At 34.7% G+C, this 12,108-nt stretch overlaps 1 protein-coding gene across 8 annotated transcripts in view; it reads right to left on the bottom strand.

Annotated features, from left to right (window-relative positions):
• The window catches only part of SUCO (SUN domain containing ossification factor), a 120,941-nt gene that overhangs the window by 63,400 nt on the left and 45,433 nt on the right, over positions 1–12,108 (bottom strand). For all 8 annotated transcript variants that reach the window (XR_008617066.1, XR_008617065.1, XR_008617068.1 and 5 more), the window contains 4 exons: positions 8,832–8,900; positions 7,784–7,874; positions 3,651–4,805; positions 949–1,036 (listed from right to left, as the gene is read on the bottom strand). Coding sequence is in view for 4 of the 8 variants with exons in the window: in XM_007107231.3 (XP_007107293.2) it covers positions 949–1,036; positions 3,651–4,805; positions 7,784–7,874; positions 8,832–8,900 (1,403 nt within the window). In the remaining 4 variants the exon portion in view is untranslated. The remainder of the gene's footprint in view (positions 1–948; positions 1,037–3,650; positions 4,806–7,783; positions 7,875–8,831; positions 8,901–12,108) is intronic.

The following is a 12,108-nucleotide window of genomic DNA, read 5'->3' as shown; positions in this document are numbered from 1 at the left end:
AGATCCCACATGCCGCGGAGCGGCTGGGCCCGTGAGCCATGGCCGTTGAGCCTGCGCGTCCGGAGCCTGCGCTCCCCAACGGGGGAGGCCACAACAGTGAGAGGCCCGCGTACCGCAAAAAAAAAAAAAAAAAAAAAAAAAAAGATATGTTTAAGAGAATGACAAAACAAGTAATGGACTAGGAGAAAATATTTGCAAAGCCTGTCTCTGATAAAGGACTCATACTAAGAATATGTAAACAACTTTCAAACCTCAATTTTAGAAAAAAAAAAAAGAGGGGTGGGGAAAATCTTTGTGTGGAACCACAATTATAACATGTCACAAACTGGGAGTAAGATGCAACTAAACTCTGCAACCTGGGGCCTCCTCACCTCACCTCACCTTCGCTTAGTCCCAAATAACCTTTTAGAAAAGTTAAATATAAAATTTCTTCATGATGGTAACACACTATAAAAACTTATTAATGAACATCGAATTTAATGCTGTAATACTGAAATCAATCCCTTAAAATCAACAAGACAGGGGAATGGCCACTATCAGTCCTATTGCATCACTGTACAGCTCTAGGCAAGCGATAAGAGGAAAAAAGAAGAAATAAAAAGGTATAAGGATTAAAAAGAAATAGAGCTGTTTATTTGCAACCAATAAAACTGTCTACACAGAAAACCACAAATGATTTTAGAGTTTAACAAAGTTGTCAAAAAGTCCACTGCACTTCTACACACATACACATACATACAAATCTTGAAATGTAATACAAATATGCTCAAGAAAATTTTCTCTTGAGCAGATACTGATGCTAACAGCTAGAAAACATCATATTACAGCTTAATCATCAGCTATCAGGGAAAAAGTGAACCAACATTACTTATCCTTCTTACCAGAGAGAGCCTATAAAATTCAATGGAAATTTATATAAAAAGTAAATAAGATATGAAGATGACCAACCTGCTCCTCTGCTATTCTTGAAGTATTCTGAAGTTTTACTATTGTCTTATTGAAAGCCTTTTGCATTTCTTCCATTTGTTTTCGGTACCTATGGAACAAGAATTGATTTAAATTGGTTTTAACTTCTTATTTATTAATTTATTACTGGAAACACTTCTGATTTCAATATATAAGATAAATCCATATTTCTGAAAATGACTCTTACTGAACCCTGTGCAATACAGGAAAACTTACAAAGGTAAAATAAAGAGGTCCCTTGAGGTATTTGCTACCTCAACATCAATTCTATGTTCCTCACTGCTATAGAAGATTTACTAGTCACATATATAGTCAATAATTTATGACAAAGGACCCATGAATATACAATGGGGAAAGTCACTTCAATAAATGGTGCTGGGAAAACTGAACAGCCACATGCAACAAAATGAAACTGGACCCCTATCTTATATCATACACAAAAATTAACTCAAAATGTATTAAAGACTTGCACGTAAAACCTGAAACAACAGAACTCCTAAAAGAAAATACAGGCGGTAAGCTCCTTGACATGAGTCTTGGAAATGTTTTTTTGGATTTAACACCAAAAGCAAAGGCAATAAATGCAAAAAAACCAAGTGGGACTACATCAAACTGAAAAGCTTCTTAAAAAGCAAAAGAAACCATCAACTTAATGAAAAGGCTACCTAGAGGCCTGCGCTCTAGAGCCCACGCACCACAACTACTGAAGCCCGTGCGCTCTAGGGCCTGCGTGCCGCAACTACTGAGCCCACACACCTAGAGCCCGTGCTCCGCAACAAGAGAAGCCACTGCAAGGAGAAGCCCACGCACCACAACTAGTGTAGCCCTGCTCGCCACAACTAGAGCAAGCCCGCGTACAGCAACAAAGACCCAATGCAGCCAAAAATAAATAAAACATTAAAAAAAGAAAATTGGCCGAGAATCTCAATAGATATTTTTCCAAAGAAAACATACAGATGGCTAACAGGTAAAAGATGAAAAGATGCTCAACATCATTAGTCATCAGGGACATGCAAATCAAAATCACAATGAGTTATCACCTCACATCTGTTAAAATTGCTATTATCAAAAAGAGAAAAAATAACATGTTGGCGAGGACACAGAGAAAAGGGAACCCTTGTACACTGTTGGTGGGAATGTAAATTGGTACAGCCACTATGAAAAACAGTATGGAGGTTTCTCAAAAAATCAAAAATAGAACTGCCATATGATTTAGCAATTCCACTTTTGAGTATTTATCTGAAGGAAAAAAACACTAACTTGAAAAGATATCTGCACCCCCATGTTCAATGCAGCATTATATACAATAGTCATGACCTGGAAGCAAACTAAGTATCCATCAATAGAAGAATAGATAAAGAAAAATGTGGTATGTGTATACCAAGGAATATTATTCCGCCATAAAAAAGAATGAAGTCTTGCCATTTGCAACAACATGGATGGACCTTGAGGGCATTACCCTAAGTGAAATAAGTTAGACAGAGAAGGACGAATATCATATGATCTCACTTACATGTGGAATCTAAATAAAAGGAAAACAAATCTTGAACTCATAGATACAGACAACAGATTGGTGATTGCCAAGGTGGGGGGTGGGGGTGGGCAAAACTGGTGAAGTGGGTCAAAAGGTAAAACTTTAAATGAATAAGTAACAGGAATATAATGTACAGCATGTTGACAATAGTTGATAATATTGGATTGTATATTTGAAAGTTGCTAACAGAGTAGATCTTAAAATTTCTTACCACAAGGAAAAAAGAAAAGTTGTATGTGGTGATAATATTAACCAGACTTATTGTGGTAATCATTTAGCAATATATACAAATATCAAATCATTATGTTATACGCCTGAAACTAATACTATGTTATATGTCAATTACATCTCAATTAAAGAAAGATTTATTAGTGATTTCTGTGGTTCCTTTAGTGGGGCAAATAGGGTGGGGGTAGGGAGAGGCCAGAACAGGTATGATGTAGGCATGCACACACACCCACAGAAAATTTGCCAATAAATTATATGTATGAATTAAGAAGAAACCCCTTTTAGGATATAATGATGACCTTAGTGACATTTCATTAGCAGCATTTTAATTTAAGAAGATTACAAAAAGGTAGCGTTTCAGAAATTCTGGGCATTGAGTGCCTAGGTAGTTACAAAATGTTGGAAAAGCCCTAAGGACGCTGGATACTTAAGCAATCAAAGTAAAAAGTAAATAGGCTTAAAAAGTGGAGAACTGTGTCTGAGATCTTCATCACTGCATAAGCAAACTGGCGTGGCCTCTGGCATTTTCCTAATCTTCACTTATTTAAACTCTTAAATAATATCTGGTCAAGTTCCACATAGAGCTTTAAAGTCTATAGACTAATTTTTCCCATGAGTGCTCTGGGAATCAAACAGCAAAAGTGGCTAAAGTTAAGCAACAGAAGAAAGGAGAAACTGATTATAAATAACTCAAACTTGTTATCAGCCTAATAATAGTCACTTAGTAATACTTCTAGAAAAGGAAATCAATTCTTAAGATTACTGATCAACATCCAAATAACTTTCTCTCTCCAGCTAAAATGGTGCTTATTACTATTATACCATGAGCTAACTAAATCCTCTCCTTCTCTAATCACAGATTATACTTTGCTACTTAACTCACTGTGCAAAGTGGATTGTGCTAATTCATAATAAAGCTCACCTTTGGCTAAGTTCCTCCAGATAGCGACCACTGAGAGACATGTTAACTTCTAAGGCTTTAATACGGTTATTAAGTCTCATAAATACTGATTCCTTTTGGTTTGATCCATGTACAAGATTTCCATTAGCATATCCTAGATCTGAAGAATTTTGCAATTCAGCATAAAAATCTGTAGCTGTCCTCTGTAACCCTCTTAAAAGGGCATCTTCTGGAGACTGTTCTTCCTCTTTTGCTTCAGGTAATGAAGAATCCACAACAGGAGTCAAAATTTGCTTTGGTGTGTCAGCTATGTTCATTTTGGCTTCCCCATCTTCATTGTCTGGCACAGTAGCTGTGTTTACAGGTGACACTATCGTTTCAGATAGCTTTGTGATAATTTGCATGGAGTCTTCTTTTACAATATTATCCATTACTTCATCAAGTTTTTTTGTTTCATAGATCACAGTTGATTTCTCTATAGAACTAAAACTCTCAGACCTTTTTTCTGTTTCATTATCAACCTCAACAGAACTCTCTTGGGGAATCACTTGTGATGGTGTATGCCCTGCCTCATATTTAATAGGCTCAGATACTTCTATTTTAGATAATGAATTGATTTCTGGAGTAACATCTAAGAGAAGAGACTGAGAAAGAGTTTGAGGATGGCTTGGTTCAAGTTCAACTGCATCTAAAGTGTGATTAATCAAACCTCCCTGGTGTACACTACTTAAGTCACCTAGAACAATAGTTTCAGCTTTCTTTTCCTTACTCTTACTGTCTGGTTCTCCACCTGGAGGTTGCAATACTGAAACATCTACTGATTCTTTAGGAAGTACTAATGGTGATTGAGCTGACACAAGATACTCTTTTTCTTTACTCATAGCAGTTCTGCTGCGTTGCCGATAATGAGCAACTCTAACTGAACACCATTTATATATGTATTCCGAAAAACTAGAAATACAACAAATTGTGGTCAGTTCACTGCAAAATATCTGTGTCTCTGACTCAAACCAAGGTGACGTTTCATCCTCTTGTTCACCACTACCCAGAAGGGTCACTGTAGAAGGACTTGCCTCCTCTTCCTCTTCTTGAACTAGTTGTACAATGGGACCCTCTTTTGTAGTATCTGGTGATGATGGCTCTGTGTCATATACAAGTCCTTCAGTAGTTACAAACCTAGAAATACATATCCATAATTATGTTTAAGGAAAATAAATGTATCATACATAAGATAAAAGGAAGGCTGGAAATACAGAAAACACTCAATTTACTTTGGATGAATTATTTCCCTTCAAATCACTTTCATTATAAAAAGAGTATTATTCAGAAATGGTAACAGATAATTTATCAAGTGACCAGCCAGATAATTCAAATCACCATATTTACCAAATCAAATTTTTCTTTAAACTCTGTTTAAAGTTGTTTGTATGTGAATATTTCTATTTACTGAACGTTTCATGTAACTTTCCTCCCATAAATATTCACCAATATTACAAGCCTCATCACCCCTTATATCAGAAATTGAGCTACCCAGAGCTAGTCCCGGAGCTAGAACCAGAAGGCAGGACTCTTATTATGAACGCACTTTGTGCTTGAATATCCTACTTTCAAAAGGCAACTACTGTTGACCCTTGAACCGTACGTGGAGAGTTAGAATTGCCGGCCTCCATGCAGTATAACTTATAGACAGCCCTCCATATCCACAGTTCCTCTATATCCATAGTTCCTCATCCACAGATTCAATCAACCAAGATCATCTGTACTGTAGTATTTACTAATGAAAAAATGCCATGTATAAGTGGATCCGTGCAGTTCAAACCCATGTTATTCAAGGGTCAACTGCAGATTTCTCAGAGATTATTTCTCTATGGATGATTTGAGGAATTTCAACATGGCATCACACACACACACACACACACACACACACACACAATTATCTGCAAAGGGAGAAGAAACATTATCCCCACTCCCCCCAAATAATCTCAGTATCACCTTGGCTAACTTTCAATTGTTGAAAGCTAAACACTTAACCATTTTAATGAAAATCCTGACTAATAATAAACTAGTAGTGCCACTAACTCAGTCCTATCTTTGGGCTCTGGAGTATGTATGCAGGGTAGGGAGAGTGGGAAATGGAGCTGGTGGGAACAGTGTTATAAATTATAATATCTGTGGTCCCTTCCAAGATAAAGATAATGAATTTCCGGGTGCAGCCCTTGCAGCACCAAAGGTATAATTTGAGAAAACAAAGTAATTTCAATACCAAAAAAACCCCTTCATATACAAATTTTCCTACTGTGAAACACTACTAAGAATGCCAGGAAATGCCTTCAAACAAAGCCTAATATCACAATAGCAAAAGTAGGAATAAAAAAGACAATATCTAAAAGCTGGACTTTCATCTTGTTGATAATAAAATAGTAAATGCACTAAACTAAAACATAATTAGGCTATGCTTCCCTAAATAGATGATATAGATACAGATATCAATATATAGTCACTATACAACATTTCTTACATAGTCAGGTGGTATACTGCTTATTATCTACCAAATAAATTATAACAATAAAAAGGAGGAATGTCTGAAGAGGGGGGGAAACTAAACTGAATTAATTTGGTAAAAATTAAGTTATATACCATATATATATATATATATATTTATATATATATACACACACACACCCTAATCAGAGTTACACTTTAAAAAACTCAAACCTGGGAAAATAAAGTAAGTCATCTTTTCATAATAACTTTAAGAGTGATACCCTATCATGGATTCTTTTATTTTCTTCAGAGGACTGCCATATAACCATCAAAAAGAATTTAAGACAAACATACATGAAGAAACATTAAGTAAAGAAACAAACAATTATGCAAGAATATCTACTAAAAAACTCTAATATAAAAAAGTAAAAACTGCTACATTAGCCTGATGTGATACCTTTCAACAAATATTCATACATATGTATGAGGGGTGAATGTGTATATGTATGTATGTGTGTATGTGTGTATATATGTGTAAAATGAAATTAATTTCATTTAGTTTTGAAAAATAAGACACACTATTGATATATGTTATTAACTAAAGAATTTAGTTACAAAACCGGGACAGCTCCACCTAACTAGAAACACCAAGAATCTCTATCCCAAAGAGATTTCTTAGGACCTTCTAGGAATCAATAGCACATAATGCTAATATTTCACTCTGATCACCCAATAAATATCTTTAGTCACTTTCAGGATTAATACAGGAAAATACAAATTTGACACTGCGCTTCAAAGCACAAAAATCTCATTTTTTAATTAAGATAGTACTTAGGAATTACAGCTTGAAGCACACCCACTGGAGGTTTCATTAGTTATAACCTTGAACTAACTGCTTCTTGTTCAAATATGTTATCACATTAAGTAGAGTTCCTCTGAGAGAAAGGGCTGTCAAAGTTTACAGGGAGTATAGCCAACGAAATATAAGGAAGTTACATTTGTAATAACTATATCCAAATTATCCCAATTATTGTCCCAGTAACCCAAATCATTAACGAGCCTATCTATTATAGATCAGAAGTTGAGGTACTGACAAACCTTAGTCACCTCTGGTAGAAAGGACCAAATGAGGTTATTTCATATGTTACCTACATATATACATCCCTGCCCAAAGTGCCCACTGCACCCTGGGAAAAGACGTGTATCATTCGATTTCAGAAACTGAACACTGTAAGAGTATGCTATGTGGCAAACAAATCATTTAAAAATGACTGCTCTAAGTATTTCAGGTACCCTTTATAGCTTTCTAGGCATAGCACAGATACTTAATCAATGCTTTTAAATTTGAACTTAATAAAAAGACCTTTAATATTTGTCCTCAAACTTATACTTGCAGAGTTAGGTTAATTATGTGCAACAAGGAAAAGATTAAGTATTGTAAATAATAAAAGTAACATATAAAATTGAAACAAACATTTGGTCTGGAGTGAAGTGAATTCCCAGTACCCAAAAAGCAACTCACAGATGTTTTAAGTGGCTGTGGAATGTCTGTCCCATGATCCAGAGCTTTCTATAGATAATCATTTCCCACAAGTTACAAGTACCTTTTTATGTACAAGTATACTTAGCTTTCCATTTTAATAGAACTCTACTATCACAATATAACTTACTCATGTGACGGAACAGGAGTTGAAACAGGAGCTGATTCAGGCATTTTAGGTGCAGTTGTGGCAGTGGCATTCTCAGATATACTTTTATTTCCTATTTTAAGAAAGATGCCCATATTGAGTTTAATTTTAAAAAGCTATACCATGAAAATATTTCACTATAACAAATAAAGGACTTTAGTTTCTTGAGGGAGAAGAAAAAAAGTCAAATAGGTTTACTACTGCAGACTTTGTGGGGTTTTTTCATCAAAGTTCTTTTGGAAAGAAATCATCGTAGAAAGTCACAACTACAAGTAGTGCATATTCTTTCTCAGCTTCTCAGATAATTAAAGCAAGTAAGATGACTATGAACTTTGTGTAATCTTACATGATTAATAAGACACCTGAGTTACTAAAAGAGAATGAGAAGAAATAAATGGGTCATTTTAAGTTTGCACTTGGAACTAAATTTTTTTTATTGAAGTATATTTGACATACACTATTATATTAATTTCATGTGTACAACACAGTGATTTGACATTTGTATACACTGCAAAATGATCACCACAATAAGTCTAGTTACCATCTGTCACCATATTGTACTCCCCATCTTGTACATTACAACCCCATGACTTACTTATTTTACAACTGGGACGAAGTATTTTTGAAAACAAAAAAGGCAAGATTGTTTCTCCTTGCTAATAATATTCTTATCTGACATTCTTTAAGGAAATAATTGCTTTCTTAATTGAAGAGCTCTTTGATAAATAAAAGCATACTTGAAGTACCTCTAGAGCACCAAAACCTCAGGAAAGAGATAAGGGATAAAATCATGATAGCAGGGAAGAATCAAAAAACAAATTCATGATTTTATATAGACAGGATCCTATTTATTAAAGAGAACTTGTGGAATTCAAATAAACAATGAATAATAGAAGACTGGTAAGTTCCTCTGAATGGTTTCTATATTTCTTAATGAAAATCAAATTGCTTGGCTTATTAATTAATTTTACTAACTAGGAAGATCCCTGGAGTATCATATATTTAAAAGACCCATAAAATGATTAGGTACCTTCTGTCAGGTCTTCAGTTTTTGCTCCCAGAATATTAGCGGCAATATTCACCATACTTAGAATGGCATCTAAAACAAAATTCAATCAGAGAAAAATACCAATACACCTAAATATTTTCATATAACTCAATATCAGATAGTCAAAAACCATTTGTAATGGTCTTTTTTCATTTTTTGGACTAATTACCTTTTTGCTCGCCTTACTATGTAAGTCCAATACAGGACACAAATTTCAGGCAAAAAGTATTAAGCATAAATCTGAATTTTTATGTTCAGAAGGATTTTAAAATTTAATTATACTTTTTTGTAAAACTTCCCCAAACCTTTTAGCAAACACTACCTTCAGCATATTATAAAATTCAAGTATAATTCAACATATAGCCTGTACTGAGATAGGAAAGAAATGTGACAACCAAAATTTGTATTTTATAGCAGTCTTTTTTTCTGTAGAAAGGGGTTCTACAGTTTAAATCAAAAACAAAAAAGCCTGAAGAAATAAAAGTTTTTCCTAAACGTGTGACTATCATAGGTAAAAATAAATGAAATGGGAAGATTATTATCCAAAGGGCAGCAGAAAGACTTTATTTTCAACTATGAACATAAAATATCTAGGTAATATGCTTAAATCCAAAATGACACTGCATAGAATCATGTACTTGATGACTTTTAACAATGTTTTATGGCCAATAAATGACATAAATTCCTTAGTGAACTGGATGAGTATGGGCAAGGGCAGATGAACTGAAAGTCAAAGTCATAAAACTTAGCTGGCTGGGAACAGACGACTTCCTTCTAGTAATATAATGTAATTTCAAGGGAAATTAACTTCCAACTCCCATCTAATCTCTGAAATTCTATTAGAAGTTAATTCACCAGTATTTATCCTATTAAAATACTAAGATCTGGCAGGGGCTAATATTAAGCCTCATCAGTTTTTTCCATTTTAGTTTCCTTTCCTAAAAGAGATCCATAGAGTTTTCATCACACTTTCATGAAAACCATAGATTTGAGAAGTACAAAAGGATCTAAAGAAGGAAAAGCTAGCACATCAGGAAGGCTGGGAACAAGCCAAGCACTGTCACCTGGCGCTGATACTGTAAAGATATGCTTTATGGCAGGTAAAAATAGTATATTTTAGACTTTTAAAAGTGAAATCTGGTAGACAGTTATTAATTTTAATCTTCACATTAACTATGATTCTATATTCTGAAAGACAACAAGCAGTGGTACTTTGTTTCCAGTCATCAGTCTGACACACAAAAGCTTTATATTTGCTTTTTAAATATCTAGGATTACAGGTCAACCTTGCCCTTTGACCTGGCAAATTGTTAAACAGAGAAGCAGTCTTGGATCTTAGGCTAAAGAGATGCCTCAGCATGAGGTAAAAACAGGAATGGAAACTCTATTTTCTTACAAACCGAAATAAAGTAGCAAATGAAACTCTGTTATTTCCTCATAAATACAATTTTAATGTCACCCAATACTGCAACAGTAGTATGTGATCCTCTACTTAGCCTGACAGCTGAAGTTCAGTCAAAACTGACGGCTTCACAGAACCCAAATTTTGTAACCAAGTCTATATTCTAAGTCCCTTGTGCTTCAAAGGGCAATCTTACCACAGATTTCAAACTTTCTGCATTTAAATTTTCTGGTATTATTATTAACAATTTTAAAAAATCTGTTATCTATTAATCTGTGTAGAGAAAGAAGCTTTAGAGTATTACTTTTTAACCTAAATTTTAATACTAGTACCTACAATAAGGAAGATTTATACTACCCATCATTTTAAAATATTATTATCATCATTTCAGGGGGCCACTTGATAACAAAAGCAAAATCTGGCAAACTTCTTCTTTCTCAGCCATCTAACCTATAAGAAAGAATCTTGCTATGTTCACAGAACACTGATAAATACAATCTTTTTCTTTTGTCTTTTGAGAGAAAGCAGCTTTGTGAATTTTCTTAACCATTCTCACTTTGCATCCGAACACGTGACTGCTTGTCATGACGATAATCTGGCCACTAAAAAGCCTTCAGAAAGGCTAAAGGGTAAAAGTATAATTTGGAATATAGTGCCAAACGAGATACCGTCCTTAATTTCTCATGGATTAGCCAACTCCTTTCTCTTTGGGTTGGGCAACTATTCATCCCATCCCATTCCTTTAGGGATGAAATTCTCCTAGGGACCAAATATCAATATGTTATACTCAGTCTCCAGCACACCAATGGCTCTTTTTGAGACAGAAAACAAACTGCCTATGCTACAACACAAGACAAACCGATGAAAAAACTACTTCCTCCCATGTGTACTGAGCATGCCTACCTTCATTCTCTTTTCCTTCTAGGACCTTAAAATATAAAAAATACTCTGACTTAAAACAAAAACTATACTTTGTCTTAAAAATATATAGAAACATAAACAGAAACCTGGACTTTAGCAAATCTGATGATTCTAATAAAATGTAGACCATGTATAGCAGTAAAGGCAGACTTGCAAGAATATCAAAGTAGAGAGTGGTCAGGAAGATCCACATGACCAAGCACAAGCAGAGCAGAGTGATACAAAGAATTTCTGGTGATATAAAATATTTAAATGTTCTGGTTCAAGAATGTAAACAAAAGATTCAGGCAGAAGAGTTGCCAGAACTGGCATATGTAAAAGCCAAGAATGCTGCTCTAAAATAGTAGTTTCTCCCTTTCTGGCAGTTCAGTAAATTATGTAATATCAACCATGTCTAAATATGCAGCATGCATGCTCTTTGACAACCAAGTCCCATCAGAAGCAACATACTCTGGTGACATATATTTCCTATGACTACTAATTGCTCAACAACAAAAAGAAAAAAAGAGTTTCTCTTTAGATTAAAGCCATAGGATTCTGTTCTGGAGACATTACATAAATATTGAAAATAAATTAGGTGCAAAATTGGCCAATTTCAAGCTAATTTAGAAAGTGGTGATGATTATAGTCAAATTCAGACATTCCAGTGCCAGAGACTAGCTCTTTGGCCTGATTCCACCTTGTTATTTACGCCTTAAAGTTATACTACATTGGAGGCAGTAACTAGGTCAGGCTCAAAACCAGTCCTAACTGTTCAGAGAAAACTAGAAGGATACAAGTATAGAAGGCAGCAGTGTTAGCTCATGCCTGTAAACTTCATGACAGCAGTCTTATCACTCAGTTACTACTGCCTCTCTTGTTCTGAAACTTCAAGAAATAGAGGTTTTTTTAAACCCCATTTTTCATGCTTAGGCTCAGCTGACATCCTCCCACCCA

This window comes from Physeter macrocephalus, chromosome 4 (assembly GCF_002837175.3).
Source record: "Physeter macrocephalus isolate SW-GA chromosome 4, ASM283717v5, whole genome shotgun sequence".
Classification (NCBI taxonomy): domain Eukaryota; kingdom Metazoa; phylum Chordata; class Mammalia; order Artiodactyla; family Physeteridae; genus Physeter; species Physeter macrocephalus.
The sequence above is the reverse complement of the archived record's forward strand: the minus strand, read 5'-3'. Positions and strand labels throughout refer to the sequence as shown.